The 17,352-nt window shown below is 41.4% G+C and overlaps 1 protein-coding gene across 2 annotated transcripts in view; it reads right to left on the bottom strand.

Moving 5' to 3' along the window:
* The window catches only part of COL8A1 (collagen type VIII alpha 1 chain), a 542,567-nt gene that overhangs the window by 369,250 nt on the left and 155,965 nt on the right, over nt 1-17,352 (bottom strand). For both annotated transcript variants that reach the window (XM_029939186.1, XM_029939188.1), the window contains exon 1: nt 4,585-4,773. In XM_029939186.1, the coding sequence (XP_029795046.1) occupies nt 4,585-4,648 (64 nt within the window). In that variant the 5' untranslated portion in view covers nt 4,649-4,773. Of the gene's footprint in view, nt 1-4,584 lie in introns of those variants that run through there.

The raw sequence follows: 17,352 nt of genomic DNA, 5'->3' as shown, positions 1-17,352 counted from the left end.
GAATAAGTAGTAGAGTATCTGGCAGATAGTGGTCATGGAAAGTAACGTGGGTCGTATGATGTGGGTCAGAGGGAAGCCACTGGAGGGTTCAGGCAGGAATGAGGTCTGACCACTGTGGCTGCTAACTGAAAAACAGTCCACAGAAGGACTAGACAGAAACTGGGAGTCCTGTTAGTTTACTGCAGTGGTTAAGGTGAATGAGGATGATAACATATATTCTGATGGAGTTAGGAGAAAATTGGAAAAAAAGATTCATGATGTATTACAGGTAAAAACAAGACTTGATAGATCAGACATGAGGGGTGAAAGAAAAAATATATAAATAAATCAGGATATTTCTAGGCCTTTGTGAAATTGGATAACTGGTGACTTGATTTACTGAGTGAGAAGTCTGAAGAAAAAGCAACTAATTCAGTAGTTGGCTCTCATTTTCATTTGACATTGCTATTAAACAAGCAAAGACTTGAAGAAGACAGCCAAGTGTGTGAGTCTTGAGCTCTAGGATCAAGTCAAACTTCCTGGCAAAGATTATTCTCAAAGCCCTATGATACAACCTACTTATTTGGATCTGAGTAGTCAATGTTCTTTAAAAGGATAAACTTTGGTAATAAAGTAGGAGTTAATGGACACAATTTGATAACAATGATGTATATAAACAAAAGGTTTATAAACTATGAGCCTCTTTTAATTGATAAAGGATTGCTATTTTAGAGATGATATTCTTACCACTGATAATTAGAATAATTATCTATTAGAAATTTAAGTGCACAGACTGGTTTCAGATTGCCTTTGAATCACAGTATTCCAACTTACCAACTAAAGAACAACTGGAGAAACCACTTAACCATCTAGTGCCTCAATTTCCTCACCAATAAAATGGGGATAATAGTAACTATATGCTAGTACACATAAAGCAATCAACACAGTATCTAGCACATAATAACCACTCAACAAATAAAAGTATTATTATCTACAGTCTCCCTATACTGTATATAGAAGTGTGTTCACACTTGAATTTTCTAGTTAGATACTTGGTAAGGAGTGGCATCAAAGATTCAGAATGAGCTAGAGAAGCATATGAAAAGCACTCCTCAAAAAAATAGGGGCTGAGAATTTGGCAAATTGCTATTATATCCTCTTTAAAAGTAGCTATACACTTGCCATTCATTCCTAAATCTCTAACTCTAGCCCTGACCCAACCCTGGAGCTCCAGATTCATATACTCAGCTGCCTGCTGGACACTTGACTTGGTTATTTTATTTTATTTTATTTATTTATTTTTTTAATGTTTTTTATCTTCATTTATTTTTGAGAGACAGACAGACAGAGTACAAGTGGGGGAGGAACAGAGAGAGAGAGGGAGACGCAGAATCCAAAGCAGGCTCCAGGCTCTGAGCTGTCAGCACAGAGCCTGACATGGGGCTTGAACTGAGGAACTGCGAGATCATGACCTGAGCCAAAGTCAGATGCTTAACCAACTGAGCCACCCAGGCGCCCCATGACTTGGTAATTTTATAGGCATGTTTTTGAGATTAGAAAAAAAAAAAAAGATCAATGTTGCCTTCAGTAAGTGAACAGTCATATGACCAATTCCAACTGCAGAAACTCTTGACTCTGCTCCATGAGTCCCAGATCCATGCCAGGAATGACATTCGCAGTTTCAGCTTCATACTAAGAAAGTGCACAGTTTGGTCAACTACATGAAACCTCAGATGTTGTATCTGTTCACTTTAGCATTAATGTTTGGCAATTATGATTCTAATACACGTACTGTTTACTACAAATCACCAAATAATTCCTTATGGTAGGAAGGGAATAAGGAAGTAAGTACAATGAGATAAAATGGAATGTCCAATGCCATTAGATGGGCCCTGTTGCCTGAAGCAGATGGGCTGCACACTCTGCAGCAGAGGCAACTCTCGATTGTCTTATTCTGGGCCATGACTCCAACCGCCAACAATAATGTCAGAAGGGTGACATCCCAGGTAGACTAATAGCAGGGCTGTCATTTTCAAGTGTTTAATTGGGTAAGAAATTAAATGTCTATCTATATACATGATCACTAAGAACTCTGTGAAATCCAGCATGCATGTGTGCACTTATCCAGCTCCTATCTCCCAAACATCAGGGGCCAGCACCCAGGTTGGTCTCCAGCATAATGCAGGATTCTAGCACAAAAATGGTAAGTCCTGAATAGGCCTTAAGATGTATGCAAAAAGGGTGATAAATAGATTGAGAGCTTCAGAGTCTCTCAGTTATTTACCACATCTAAAAAGACATGAGATCAGCAAAAACAGTACATTTTCTTAGACAATAAGTAGATAGCTGGATATGTTAGACAGATGTCATACACAGTGTGTCGGTGTTTGGGAAGCCATATATTTGTAGAGTTGGCTCTTAGAAAACATGTATAAGAATTCATGTCCATGAATGTTGAGCTTTTGTTCTAGATGTAGATTACTGAATAAATAACTAAATGCTTCTTGCTACTGTAAGTGTGAATGGAAAACAGATGATAAGGAAATGGGTTTACTTTTATAAGCAAGTAGCATAACACACAATGGAATAAAGGCATCATTGCAACTATCTTTCCTTTCTCTGACTTAAGGCACTATTTCTCCTTTGACCTTCAAAACAAAACACAGTTCACACATTTTAGGTTGACCCCATTAATATAGGTAGAATCAGGAAATCTGAATTGGTTCAGTTGTGATTCTCCTGATTTAGAAATACAATACAGATTGCTTAGGCAAATGACTAATAAAAAAATCAAGCAGATCTCAAGGAAGAGTATATGCTCACTATGCTTAAAAGCAGTTAACAAAGCAAATGCCCCTGATACATAAAACCAATGATTTTCAAACCTTAATTTTACAACTGGAAGGAATCTAAGGTGCAGGTTGACGCTAACACATTACCTTGACAGGAATCCTGGCAACCTTGATGATGGAGGCTGTAGCACTTTAAAATTCTAACTAGATCCAATGTTTAGCACTGTTGGTTTATTGAAATCCTTAAAAACATGATCTCTAAGAACCCTTCATTTTACATATCATGATACTGAGGCCCGACAAAGCCACATAGTAATAATGGATAAAGTGCGACTTTGAAACTCAGGCACACTTGCATAACTTCTTCCCAGACCTCTTCCTTGCTGTATGTTTCCAAGAACATCACTAAACTTTTCTTAGGTTCTCGTTTATAAAGTTGAAAGCAACACTTAACTTTTAAACATTTTATGAAGATTAAATGAATTTGTATTTATGAAAATATCTGACACATAATAGACACTCAATACACATTAACTTCTTTCCTTCTAAACGGTGACTAACTTGAGAGACATACAGCTGGTAAGGGGCAAGAAGCAAGGCTAGAACCAAGAAATAGGGTCCCCTTCACCCCTCAGAAGGAGTTCAATTATTTCTTAAATGACTTCTGTTCTTAAATCACACCATAAAATATAGCTTTAAACACCTCAGCTGAGGTGGGGGAAGGGTTATTAAAGTAAACGTGGTACACTAGAGCCTGCAAAGAAAAGTATTTGTACCTTCAAGCACAGAGCAATATGTCCTAGAAACAGGCTGCAAAAGAGTCAGCAAGTTTAATGGAGGCAGTATGACCCTGACTGCCTTTTTAAGAATGACATCTGCTCAGTTTGTACCTGAAGGATGCCCTTCTGGAAACAATGCTGCAGAACTCTGCAATTTTTAATGGGTATTTCACATGTTTCAAAATTAATGTTTGTGGCATATATGTATCAAGGGTCAATCATGTGCAGTGCCCAGTGGACTGTACACATGAATCAGATTTTGGTTTTCTTCTAAAAAATCTTAGAATCTAGTAGAGAAGAGAGGTAGACTTTAAAAAATGATTTAAAAAACATAACTGTATATAAATCTTTATGGAACCTGAAAAGTTCAAAGTCAGTAACCTAACATCTTTAGGTCTCCTGTTCCTCTTCTATAAAATGGTTGAGTTCACAGGATGATCTCTATCTAAACCTCCTTCAGGATCTAATAGTCCAAATAACATGATGATGATAGCAAGAAAAACCACAGCTTATATTTACCTCGCACACATGAGGTGCCAAATACTGTGCTAAAGTGTATCATTTGCTTTATCTTTATTTAATTTCATAACAATCTTTGCAATTAGCATTACTAGCCTTAATTTATAGATGATGAAAAGGAGCCGCAACAGTGTTAAGAGGGCTAGAGTCGCGATTTGAACAGAAGCAGTCTGAATCTAATCCAGGAGTTACCCTTTACCACTACACCCAAACTCCCTGTATTCACGAAAAATCTCTTATGCTTTAAGAAATATATAAAAGGAAGAGCTTTGGGAAAGGGGTCCTTCCTGACTGGAGGGCAGAACTGAGTTAATGTCACACGGTTTCACGTTTTAAGAAAGCTCCTGCACCACTTCCTCTGCGGTGCTCGTGCACTGCCACAGCTAGTCACATCACCGAGGGACCCAACGCCTTGACAGCCAGAGGCGGACGGGGGCAGAGACTTAACGAAGGACTTGGAATGGGCCGGAGGGAGGTCAGAGGAGGCCCCGCAGCAGCGTGGGCAGAGTGTGTACCTGGACTGCTGGCTGCTCCTGCAGACTGGTTCTCCCACCACTCGTCTCCAAGATCGTCTGCCATCTTCAGGAGGGACTAGGTGTGGGCGGACCACCAAGAGAAAGCGGACAGCGGCAGGTCTTCTGGCTGCTTCCAAGCCGGGAGGCCAGCGTTAGCAGCACGCGCGGAGTCGCTCCTCAGACACCCTCGCCTCCGCCCCGCGGCGATTACGTCACACCTCCGCCCCGCCTCCCCAGCCACTAGGTCCATCTTGTCGCAGTTTCGACACAAGTACTGATGGGCAAGATCTGTCTAGTAACTCAAAATAAATCTTCAGAAAAGCATAAAGACAAGAAATCACATAAGATAGAAAAAGATATTATCTTTTAAAATAACTTTTTAAGAATAGTTTCTTAGTTTTTTTCCTTTCTTTCTTTGTCCCCCCCACTCCCCCAGAAGGCTAATGACGAAAGTGTGAAACAGGATGCTAAGACACTTTTTCCCCGCTAAATTTCAAATAACCTGTGCCGCGGGAAAAGACACGAGCACGTGGGTGTGTTTTCATTTGTGTGCCTGTCTGTGTGCCTGTGTTTGTATAGTTTGCTCTTAGGAAATGTGCACGAGAATTCATGACCATGAATGTTGGGCCTTTGCTGTAGATAGGTGTACTGCTCTTTGTATACGAAATGAGTTAAGGAAATGTTGACAGGCCCGGAAAAGACCTACGAAAAGACCCAAGTGGCCTGAAGAGTTCAGAGTCGTCCGTCTCCTTTACGCCCTCTTCCATTGTTTGTAACCGCGTTTTGTGAAACGAGAGAAAGGAATCCGTTACTGCTTAACTACAGGTAAGAAGCTAGTACTTCTTAACTCAACCTCCGATGTAAAGTGACCGAGATGGGCTAGGAATAGCTGCTGGGCGCTGAGTGCTGAGGCCTGCTGTAAAGTAAGTGTGGACGATATTTTTTCAGAATGGTCTGCGTACGCAGAAATAAAAATCATTCAAAATTTTGTGAAATACACGCACTGGGCTTGGAATAGTGGTTTAAAGATGAGTAGGATATGAGCCCCCTTCCAGATGTCACCAACTAGAGTAGAGGAGATAGAATTTGTCAGAATAAAGGTCTAAAGTAATGATTGGATAGACCCTCGGAAATGACAAAACCGGAGAATCTTAATCTGATGAGGATAGGGCTAGCCATACCTGAAAAACTACCCCAAATCTACCTAATAGGTGGCTTATAAATGCGTTACTGATTAGACTTTATCAGTATGCCTTGAGTATGCCTTAAATGCCCTGAAAGGGAAGATATTAGTTATAAATGGGGGGGAATGTAAAATAAGCTGTAATCCTCAAAAGTTATGTTCCTTTCATGAGAAATGTAGATGGCAGAAGATTTCGATGATTGATGGGTTATTGAAAACGGAAGTTAGATAAGAAATACTAGTATGTAAGAGGAAGTGTTGTGACCAGTAAACACATGAAATGATACTGGGAAATAAAAAAGGCACCACGGTGGGATACTGTTTTTCATGCAGAAATTGACAAAATTGAAAAGTCAGACACTGGGGCGCCTAGGTGGCGTTAAGCATCCGACTTCGGCTCATGTCCTGATCTCCTGGTTTGTGGGTTCAAGCTCTGCCTCTAGCTCTGGGCTGTCCGCTTGGAGCCTGCTTCTGATTCTGTGTCTCCCTCTGTCTCTGGCTGTCCCCCATTTGTGCTGTCTCATCATCTCTCTCAAAAACAAATAAACAAAAAAGTTTTTTTATCTCAGACATTACCAAATTCTAGAGAGTACATGCTTCAATGGGAATTTGTAGGCCTTACTGGTATGAGTATAAATTGGTAATAACCACTTGTTAAAGCAATTACCCAACCCTGTAAAGGTAAACCTACATGCCTCATGATCTAGCAGTTTCCACTCCTAAATATATACACTGCGGAAACTCTTGGACACTATAGAATATTGAGTGCAGCACTGTAAGTAATAGCAAAAAAGTGGAAACAACCCAAATGTGTTTCTATAGGAATATACATAACTACATTATAGCATCATCATTCAATTAAACATAGGAAATGAATTAACACACATAAGTATATGGATATATTTTGGAAACATAATGCTGACTTAGATGCCAAATTTCAGATGCCATTTTATAAAGTTCAAATACAGGAAAAACCAAAAACTGTTGAGACCAAAAAATACATTTGTGATTTCAAGGAGCCAGAGTGGTAAACACAAAATTTAGGATGTGGAGAGGCCAGGAGACAGGATTAAGAAGAACAAAAGTAAATGTAACTTATTGGCACAGGTAAAAGATAAAAGAAGAATCCACTTATACAAAATAGACACATTTTCAGGAGAGTTAAATTAGGTGCTATTTAAGAACTCACTAAGAATTCCAGTTCACGACCCCAAATCTCGAATGATATTCACAGCTTGCAGATAGTTCTGCATTTCCCATGTGAGTTCACTTTCCCACTGTCCCTGATCTTTTCCTAGGATCAGTCTTCCTCTTGTGCCCTGGATCCCAACCCCTTTCACGTTCTAACCTCTTCTACTTTAGTAAGTGGCAGCACCGTCCTCTTGGTTGTTTTGTCATCTGATTCACTGGTAAGTTTGGTGGGATCTCTCTCCAAACTATATCCCAAGTCTAACCATTTAACCAGCATCATCACTTCCACCACTCAGTCTTGGTCTGAACCACTGTGGTAGTCTTCTAACCATTGCCCCTGCTTTTCCTCTTTCCTCAGTCTTGCTTCCACACACACACAGAATCATTATCTCACTCCTCTTAAATGCCTTAGTTCCCTCTTATCACATACCCACTCCCCTATCACCTCTTTGGGGATTAGAATTTCGTTTCTCCTATTCACCACTGTGGCTGTAGGACCAGGATAGTCCCTGGCACAAATAGATACTCAAAATCTACTGACTGAACTGAATTTCATTTATTCTGATTGTTTTATTTACCAAACAACCTGATAAGTTTGTTTCCCAACTCAGCTTTCTGGACCAAATTGCTTCAGGTTGAGGGTAGGCTCATCTCTTGACTCCAGTATTGAACAAAGCCATTTTCTTTTCTTCTTATTCTTTTTAAAAATATTGTCATTTTCTGTGGGTTCCATGATGTAAAAAAGCTGGGAAAGACTGAGTTAGAAGGGAAGGAAAAAAGTTTAATGACTGGTTTGTGAAGGCTCTCCATACAATGAAAAGAGTTTACTTGAAGGCTGGCATTCTTTGTTCTTGAGCCCAGTTTATACATGTACTTTTAGGGAGTCCATGAACCCCTTATAATGTATTTAAACTTTTGCATCTTATGGACAATAATAATAACAGCAACAAAAGCATATTTCAGGTACTTTTCTAAGCACTTTATATCTTAATCATCTAATCATCATAACTCCATGAGATACTATGCTGGATTGGATATTTTCCAATTACTGTTCTCTACATTTCTGTCTCCTTGAAGGCTGATATAAATCTTCCCTAAGCTCTGATTTCAGATTTGGGTTCAGCAAGTCAGAGGCATCAGTAAGAAATCAAAGGGTGAGAGAAAAATGACACCCTATGTTGCCTTCTTTCCAAGGCTTGGACTAGGGTGCAACAAGCAGAGGCCTAGTATATAAAATGTAAAGAGGCACTGACTCTCAGTCAGGCACTTGCATGAGTGTGAGAGCAGGTGCCTCCTAAACGTTCTTCTGGAGGTACCCGCTTGCCTCACACTCTGGCCCTCGTTCCTCCACTGAGGCCAAGGCTCCCTCAGACTTAGCGGTAGTAAGCTCCCCACTCTTAACTAGTCCTTGGGTTCTATACCATCTGTTGTTTTCCTAACCCTACCTCATCTTCATAAATACTTGTACTAAAAATTTTTTAATTGTACAACTTAAAGGGTTAATTTTTTCCCCCCACCTGGGCCCTAGCTGTTAGATTTACTACTTTAGTTTAGGGTCCCCTAAGAAGCAGACCTGGATACAAGTTGTTTATTTGGGATGTGATCGGGTGAGGACGGAGGGGGCAGGAATAAAGACAGGAAGAATGAGATAAGGAAGGAAGGATGAATATTAAACTGGCTATATCTCTGGCTTTTTATCCTCTTGGGGACTCTCTGAGAAATAATATAGACTCAGCCTTGGAATTATCTTCAGGAAGGTGAAGGCTAGGGCATTTATCCACTGACTGCCATCTACCATTGGTTTAGGATTGTCACCAGGGATTTCAGTTTCCAGTTACTTCCCAGGCTCTGCTGCCACTGGAGAAAACCACAGAAGAGTGGAGTTCTGTAACTCATGATGCTTGGGGTGAAATGCTAGCAACTGCCCAGAACTTCCTCCCTTGGCTGGGCTGATTTCAAAATGGTCTAAGGGGCACAAAAAGCATCCCCTCCATGTTTGTATTGTTATTCTCTCTATTTTATAGATGGTGAGACTAAGGCGCAGGGAATTAAGTAGCTTGCTCTAGTCACCCATTCAGTAGGTGGTTTCCCATCTGCCTATGGCTTTTGTAACAAAAATGACCCGTATCCACTGGACTAGGGGAAAAACGTATAAAAAAAGGAAGGGCTGAATTGAGGGTCATCACCATCAGTTTGTGACTATGGTTTGGAAATAATATGGTGAGGAAAAGAGAATCAACAAATCATTTCAAGTTCTAAAAAAATAAAATATGATATCATCTTTGATGAAACTAGCAAAAGAAAAATGAGGGAACAGTTTAGGGATAAAATGATGAGTTTGCTCTTAGAGGAGGTGGAAACAGACAACAAACAAATCAATAAATAATTTCAAATGATAAAAGTACTGTAAGGAAACTAAGCAGCACTGTGACCTGGGTGGAAAGATTAGTGGGGGCATGGCAGGGAGGGGGATGGAAAGGGAGGCAGGGGCCAGACTCGGAAGGGCTTCGTAGCCATTGGTAAGTATTTCACTCAGAAGGCCGTGAGGGATTCTTAGCCTGGGAGAACTGCTTGAGTCTTTAAAGCTGGCTAGTGTGCAGGAACAGTAGAAGCAAGACCAGGTTGCAGACTGTGGCAGTCACTCAAGTAAGATAGCAATTGCTTGGAATATGATGGTAGAAGTATAAAGGAAGAGAAGTGGGACTGGATGAGATCATGTAGACAGTGTGGAGAAGAGGAAAGGGTTCCTGGGTGCAGTGTACTGACTATATCCCACTTCCCACCCCACCCCCACATTCATGTGAAATCCTAATACTGGTGTGATGGTAGTTAGAGATGGGCCCTGTAGGCATTAGTTAGGTGATGAGGGTGGAGCCCTCATGAGTGGATTTAGTGCACTTATAAGAGGCCGGGAGCTAGCTAGTTCTTTTCTAGCCTGTGTGGATGGCAAGAAGATGGGCCTCTCTAAATCAGAAAGAGGACTCTCACCAAGAACCTGACCATGCCAGCACCATGAACTTGGACTTCCAAACTCCTAAACTGCGAGAAAACCTGTTTATTGTTTAAGCTAGCCAGTCAACGGTAATGTGTATGGCAGCCTGAAATGACTAAGACACTGAGCCTCCACTATTCCAACATCAGGTAGAGGAGGAGAGACCAAAGAGCCCAGGGGAGAATGGCTAGAGAGGAAAGAGCAGAACCAGGCAGATATGATGTCATGGAAGCAAGGAAGAAAAGTGTTCCCCAAACAGGTGTGCTGCTAAAAGTCAAGGAAAAGAGGGGATAGTTATAGACATCAGGTTCTTGCAGAGAGGAACAGTTGGAGATCCAGAGCCAAGGGAGAGATGCGATCTGATAGGAGCACTGCCACTTGATTACAACCAGATTTGATGGCAGTCCTGTCTTTTTTTTTCTTTTTCTTTTTGTTTTAAGTTTAGTTATTTATTTTGATAGAGAATGTGCAAGAGCATGAGTGTGGAAGGAGCAGGGAGAAAGGGAGAGAGAATTCTGAACAGGCTCCACACTGCCAGCTCAGGGATTGAACTCACAAACCATGAGATAGATCATGACCTGGGCAGAGATCAAGAGTTGGACATTTAACCAACTGAGCCACCCAGGCACCCCAGTGGCATTCTTGTCTTGTAGCTTCTATTTTCTCAATGAACTCTGAGATCTAATAATGATCTGGGTCAGTGGTTCCCAATTCTGGCTGTGTGGTGGAATTTCCTGGGAAGACTTATTAAAAATTCAAACTCCTAGGTAATACCTCCCAGAGGTTCTGATTGAGTAAGTCCTAGATGGGGCCTGAGAATTCAGTTTAAGGATGTTGTGGAGTTCTGATGCACTCCACAAGTTTGGGGAATGACAGATCTCTGGCATTAAGTGACATTTTAATGGCAAAAATGATAGAGGAAAATGAATTAGGTGGGTTGTCATGATATCTTTCTGCTAGTGTGTTTTTCTTATCAAGTGACCCATTATAGTGATTTTGTCCACAGTAAATAACTACTGAAACACCCTCTCCCTCTTCCCCATCACATTCTATCTTTGACATCTTTGTGAAACCAAGGGTTCCCTTAGAATTTATTCTTTACCATGAGTGCATTTGGATTCGATTTATGTAGATGGTGTTAGGGTTGAATCCAATTTACTTTTCCCCTGGATTAGCAGTAATCCTAGCACCATTCATTTGAACAGTCTTTCCTTTCTTCCATAACCTGCAGTATAGCTCTGTCATAGACCCAAGTGACCATGTGTTTGTGGGATAGTTTTAAGACCTCATGTTCTGCTCTACTGGTCATTGTCTATCTCTCTGACACCACACCAGCGGGGTGTCTTATGATCAATTCAGTTCTGACACTAACCAGAGTTAGCACAGACCCCAGAGATTAGGAGCTTGGTCCTGTAAGACAGCCCACCTTCCACCTTAGATGCCAGTTGTACTGTCAGGTTGTCACCTGACATACTGGCTGTAATTAGAGGTTCCCATGACCTCCTTGTTGGGTTTGATTATTTGCTAGAACAGCTCGCAGAACTAAGACATACCTATGTTTATTGGTTTATTATATAAAGGAAACAGATAAACAGGAAGATGAAGATATGCATAAGGTCCAGAATGATCCCAAGCACAGGAGTTGGGATATGCCACCTTCCACATGTGTGAATGTGTTCGCCATCCTGGAACCTCTCTGAATGCCATACTTTTAGGATATTTATGGAGGCTGTATCACATAGGCATGACTCATTAACTTAAGCCCCAGCTCCTTTTCCCTTCCTGGAAGAGTGGGGAGTGGGACTGAAAGTTACAAGTTTCGAATTATGACTTGACCTTTCTGGTAACCAGCCACACTCCAGGAGCCCAGCAGTGACACTTTATTAGAGAAAAAGACTCCTATCATGCAGGAAATTTTAAGGAATTTAGAAGTTCCTTGTGTCAGGAACCAGGCTCGAAAACCAAATATTAGAACAAAAGGTGCTCTTTATGCCCTTATCACTTAGGAAATTCCTAGGCTTTTCGAAGCTCAGTACCAGGAACTGGGGGCAGAGACATTGTTCTTTTATTCAGACTGTGCTGTTTTTCATTATTCAATATTATTTTGAAGCAATACTGTGAATGCCCTGCTCCATTTCCCCTTGACCCATGTCTAAGCTTCCTTTCAATTGTGGCGGATCATTTCCATCATGCTGACAGCTTCTCTCCCTGAGGATCCATCCTGTCTGCTTCTCTGGCACCATGGGAGCTTGCTGAGCCCAAGATTTAAAGAAGTTAATGCTCCCAAGAGAACCAGAGGGGAACAGGCTTTAGGAGATAATTGCTCCAGGTTCTCTGTCCTTTGGTGGGACATTCCTGAGATGCATTTTCCACAGCTTCTTAAAGTCTCCCAAACTGGACACTTTCTTGCTTTTTTTGTATTTCCTGTCTCTTTTTCCCACTCTCTTACTTGGGCTTCCTGAGATCACCTCCAAAATAATCTACCTGCACCCAAGTCTGTCTTAGAGTCTGCTTTGGAAACAACCTAAACTAAGATAGTTAGAAATAGACCAGAAAGCAGACAGTCAAGACAAAATTGTGGAATCTGTTTGCTACACTGATTAGATGGCAACAAAGATATGATTGGTAGTGGTGAAAAAGAGTGGTGCAAACCTCTGGTGTGCTATAGCCTCACAATCACCGCACAGGCGCTTTACCCGTGGTAGGTTAGGATGAGTTACAGGCTGAAGGGGAAACGTGTGTCTCAGCTAATAGCTTTAGCACTTAAAAGATAGGAGGCAATTCTAATTATAAAGTTTGTGGAGTTGGCTCGTTGTTGTTAACTGCTCTAAAAGTTTTGGGGAAAGAGAATGATAGGTTCTTATAAATTCTGAACATGCTAAGAAAGCCAGATATTATTCTTCAGAGGCATACTGTATTGGTCATTCAGCCCAGAATTTGAATCAAAGGGAGGCAGAATTATAAAGAGATTGAATGCACAGGTTGACATGTTTCCTGTGCTAATGTCCCAAAAAAGGAAGGAGAGAGACTTTGAGACAGAGATGGGGCCGGTTGGGCAGATGTGCTTGAGGTCTCTGAGCCTCCAGATTTCTGAGCCTTCTGGGAATTCAGAGAAGGGTCTTTTCCCCTTAGTTGGAAGAAGAAGGCTTTCCATTACCTGGAGACCATTTAAGGCCTCATCTCAATTGCCTCATAAGATGATGTTAGAGCCCTAACCTCCCCTCTTTGCTTCTTCATCGATAACTACAATTAGATTTTAGCACAGACAGTAAAAACTAGTCTCTACTGTATAAGAAATCACTTATTCACAAAAAAAGGCTCAGATTAATATATATATCAGTAGGAGCCAAGAATTTCATAAGGTAATGGATCTTGAGAGTATTGGACTAGCAGTGTGTAAAGCTGGGTAGGAAAGAGGTTATTGGTATAGGGACACTCTGCAGTAGCTGATGATTTAATGTCTCAGTAAGTCCTAACACTCTTTAAGAATGGCAACTTGAAGCTTGGACACACTGGTAATCACAGTAAAGAAGATGTCAGAATTGCTGTGGCAGATTATTAAGGAGGCTCAGAATAGTGGGTTTCTTAGAATGGTTTTATTTTGTATGCCCTGAGAACCTAGCAGCTGACTTTTCCTTAGGAGAACCTAGAGGACACCCTTTCATAAAGCAGTAAGATGGCAGTAGGGAGCAAGTATTGACATAGTTGATGGGCTCAATGGTAGCTGTCCTCTGCAGGCCAGAGATGCTGTAGTGTCAGTTAGTGAGGGATAGACTTTCAGAACAGCAAAGGTAGTTGGCGGCATTTAACCAACCAAAGCAAATGTTAATCACCAGTCAGGAATCCATAAAATGTAGGGCATCTATGATATTCTGTAGACCATGGGTATTTCTAAGAGCATGATAGATCAGAAGTTAATGAGGGTCTTGACTGACCTATGTAACAACAACAGAAACAGCACAATTAAGAACTGGTGAGTGGGTGCCTGGGTGGCTCAGTCGGATAAGCATCTGACTTTGGCTCAGGTCGTGATCTCACAGTCTGTGGGTTTAAGCCTCACATCGGGCTCTATGCTGACAGCTCAGAGCCTGGAGCCTGCTCAGATTCTGTGTCTCCCTCTTTCTCTGCCCCTCCCCTGCTTGCTCTCTGCTCTCTCAAAATAAAAACATTTAAAAAAATTTTTTTAAAACAACTGGTTAATACAAGGTAGTTGTCAACTGCCAAAACGGAAAAACACGATCTCTGCACCTGTTTCCAGGTATGAGCCAGTCCTCAAATCCAGAGCCCATGATTAAAGGCAATATGATTAAAGGAAACTTCTTCCTTCTGAAGAAATTCTCTGCAGTGCCAACAGTGTATGCACTACATACTCATACCTTTTCCAATGTAACCTGTGGCCTTTTTTCAGAGTAGTGGTACATTGAAAAATGGAAAATACCCCGCTCTTAAAGAGCTGTTGAATACTGGGTAAACTACATTGATGCAGAGAATCCTATAACTTCCTGTTAGAGTGGGCATACCGATGCAGGGTAATAAAATCCTGGCTCAAATCTGTGTCATGGTGACTCCAATTAACTTGTGGTCGTATCTCCAGTTGCTGAGTGCATAATCGAAATGGTTATATTTAGCCACTGGTAGAACTATCACATTGATTCTCTGATCTATAAAGTAAAAACCATAAGAGTAGGAAGAACCAAGTGGAAACCCCTGCAACTGCCTCCCTCTACCCAACTCCTCAGCAAAGATAGTAAATTGGAAACCCTATCTCACTCCAGTGGAAGTGCAGAGATTAACATCTGCCTAAAAGACTTAAAGGCTGCAGGAAGGTTGGCTTATCAGTATGGTGCACCAAGCCAGATGGACCATGTGAAATGATGGGCTATCATAAACTTAAATGGTATATGTAATCATAGAGTCTGTACCAGGTGTTATATCTTTCGTTGAACCTATCAACACAGCACTTGCTATGTGATTTTGATCTGGCAAATGTGTTCTTTAAATCCCTAGCAAGGGGGCATCTGGGTGGCCCAGTTGGTTAAGCTTCCACCTTTGGCTCTGGTCATGATCTTATGGTTTTTAAGTTTGAGTCTCACGTCGGTCTCTGTGCTGACAGCTCAGAGCCTGGGGCCTGCTTCACGTTCTGTGTCTCCTTTGCTCTCTGCCCTTCCCCACTCATGTGTGCACCCATGTGCTCTCCTGCATGCTCTCTCTCTCTCTCTTTCTCTCAAAAACAAATAAACATTAAAATTTTTTAAAAACAAAATCCCCAACAGGAAAGAAGATCAAAAGCAGTTTGCATTCATTTGGGAAGATTGAGTTCATATTCACTCAAAACTGTGAATGCTTTCCTATGGAATGTCAACTTTCCTGCTCTTTGCCATAATACAGTTCAAAAGGACTTTGGTTATTTTATTCTTCCTCAGAATATTACATTGATCCATTGTCTTGATGATATCATATTAATTGGATATAGGGAGCAGGAAATGACAAATATTCTAAGTGCCCTAGTAAAGTACACGTATGCCCAATGGTAAGAGATAAGTTATAGATGTTTAAGATCCTGCAACATTGATCACCTTTTTAGGAGAGTGGGTATCTGGGTTATGCCTGGATATCTCCTTCAAGGTAAAGGAAAAGTTCTTGCACTTTTCATCTCCTACCACTAAGAATAGAAATGGTATATGATGTACTTCTGGATTTTGCAGGTAGCCACTTGTAGGCACTGCTCTAACCCATTTATCAGGTGACTCAAAAAGCTACCAGTTTTGAGAAGAGAGGGCTCAGCAGCTATTCTAAGCTGTGATACAGACAGCTTTTCCACTCAGTTCATAATGATGTGGCAGATCCCAAGGTGCTAGGCGAAAGATAATGATGTTGTGTAGAATCTGGCTGGACCTAAAAGGAGAATCACAGCACAAACTCCTAGGGTTCTAGAGTAAGGCCATGCCTTTTATAGCTTGACCATTCAGAAAGCAACTACTGGCATGATACAAAGCTCTAGTAGAAACTGAGCATTTGACAATGAAACATAAATAATTATATGAACAGAACTGCCCTTGAGGGCCTGGGTTTGAACAGAGCTGCCCTTCACGGGTGCACACATCAGCAATTCACTGAACAACAGAAGTGGTTTACATGAGTTCACATCTAAGCAGGCCCAGAAGTCATCAGTAAATACACGAACAGATGGCTCCGGTCTCCATGTCAGTTGTATTCCTCATCTCACACCTATGGCCTCATGGGGTTTTTCCCTGGGACCAGATGATGATAGAGGAAAATATTCAAGACTGGTCCAAGCTTGGCATGTTGGTAGAACTGTAAATGGACTGCTACTGTACTACCGTCCTCCTTGGGGAGAGGCCATAAAGGACAGTGGTAAGGACAATGGGCAGAGCTTTAAGATGTACATTTAGTCATTTCCTTTGAATGGAAAGAGAAAGTGTCTGAGATCAAGATAAACAGTCTTCAGTTTTTTAATATTTTCAGAGAGAGCGCATGAGATGGGAAGGAGGCAGAGGGAGAGAGAGAGACAGAATCTTAAGCAGGCTCCATGCTCAGCACATAGCCTGATGTGGGGCTCGATCCCACAACACTGGGATCATGACCTGAACTGAGATCAAGAGTTGGACACTCAACTGACTGGGCCACCCAGGTGCCCCCAGGATAAACAGTCTTGAACAATAGTAATTGGTGTGGTTGAATGGGTCAAGGGCCTGAGATATAATATTTGAAGTTCAACAGCAAATAGAGCTGGGAAGAGGCCTGTGGAGGGATCTAAGGGAATGGGCAAAAGTATGTGGATCTTTTAAGTCAAGACACTTAACAACCAGGCATGGTATGTTGTACTTTCTAGAGATAGCCACTAATATTTCCCACCCTGCATACTTTCCTTAAGAGGTGACCTTGCCTTACAGTGTGACACTCCTACCTTGGCATGTTCACTTGGAACCCAGGTGTCATGCTATGAGAAAGCCCAAAGTAACCCACACAGAGAAGCAACATGAAAATAACACATAGAGTTATTCCTGTCTATAGCTCAGCTGAGGTCTTTGCTGACAACCAATATCAATAGCCAGACCTATAAATGAAGGTACTTCTTGATGATTTTAGCCCCAGTTGTTGATTCACCTCCGCCATAGTCCTAGACATCACAGAGCAGAGAGAAACCATCCCCACTGTGTTCTCTACAAATTCCTGACCCACTGAATTCATGGTAGAAAAAAACCTGCAAGTGGAACTGCATTTCCTCTTTCTGTCATGAGAGGGAGCTCTTTTTCTTCGACTTTCTGCAAGTTGATCAACGTGTTCACTTCCTTTCTAACGGAGGCAGGGTATCTGCCTAGCGTGGTAGTGAGTTTTCCCTTTCTTCTGGTGAAGTCAAGTGGCTGAAGTAAAACTTACT

This window comes from Suricata suricatta, chromosome 5, assembly GCF_006229205.1.
Source record: "Suricata suricatta isolate VVHF042 chromosome 5, meerkat_22Aug2017_6uvM2_HiC, whole genome shotgun sequence".
Classification (NCBI taxonomy): domain Eukaryota; kingdom Metazoa; phylum Chordata; class Mammalia; order Carnivora; family Herpestidae; genus Suricata; species Suricata suricatta.
This window is presented reverse-complemented; position numbering and strand designations above follow the sequence as displayed.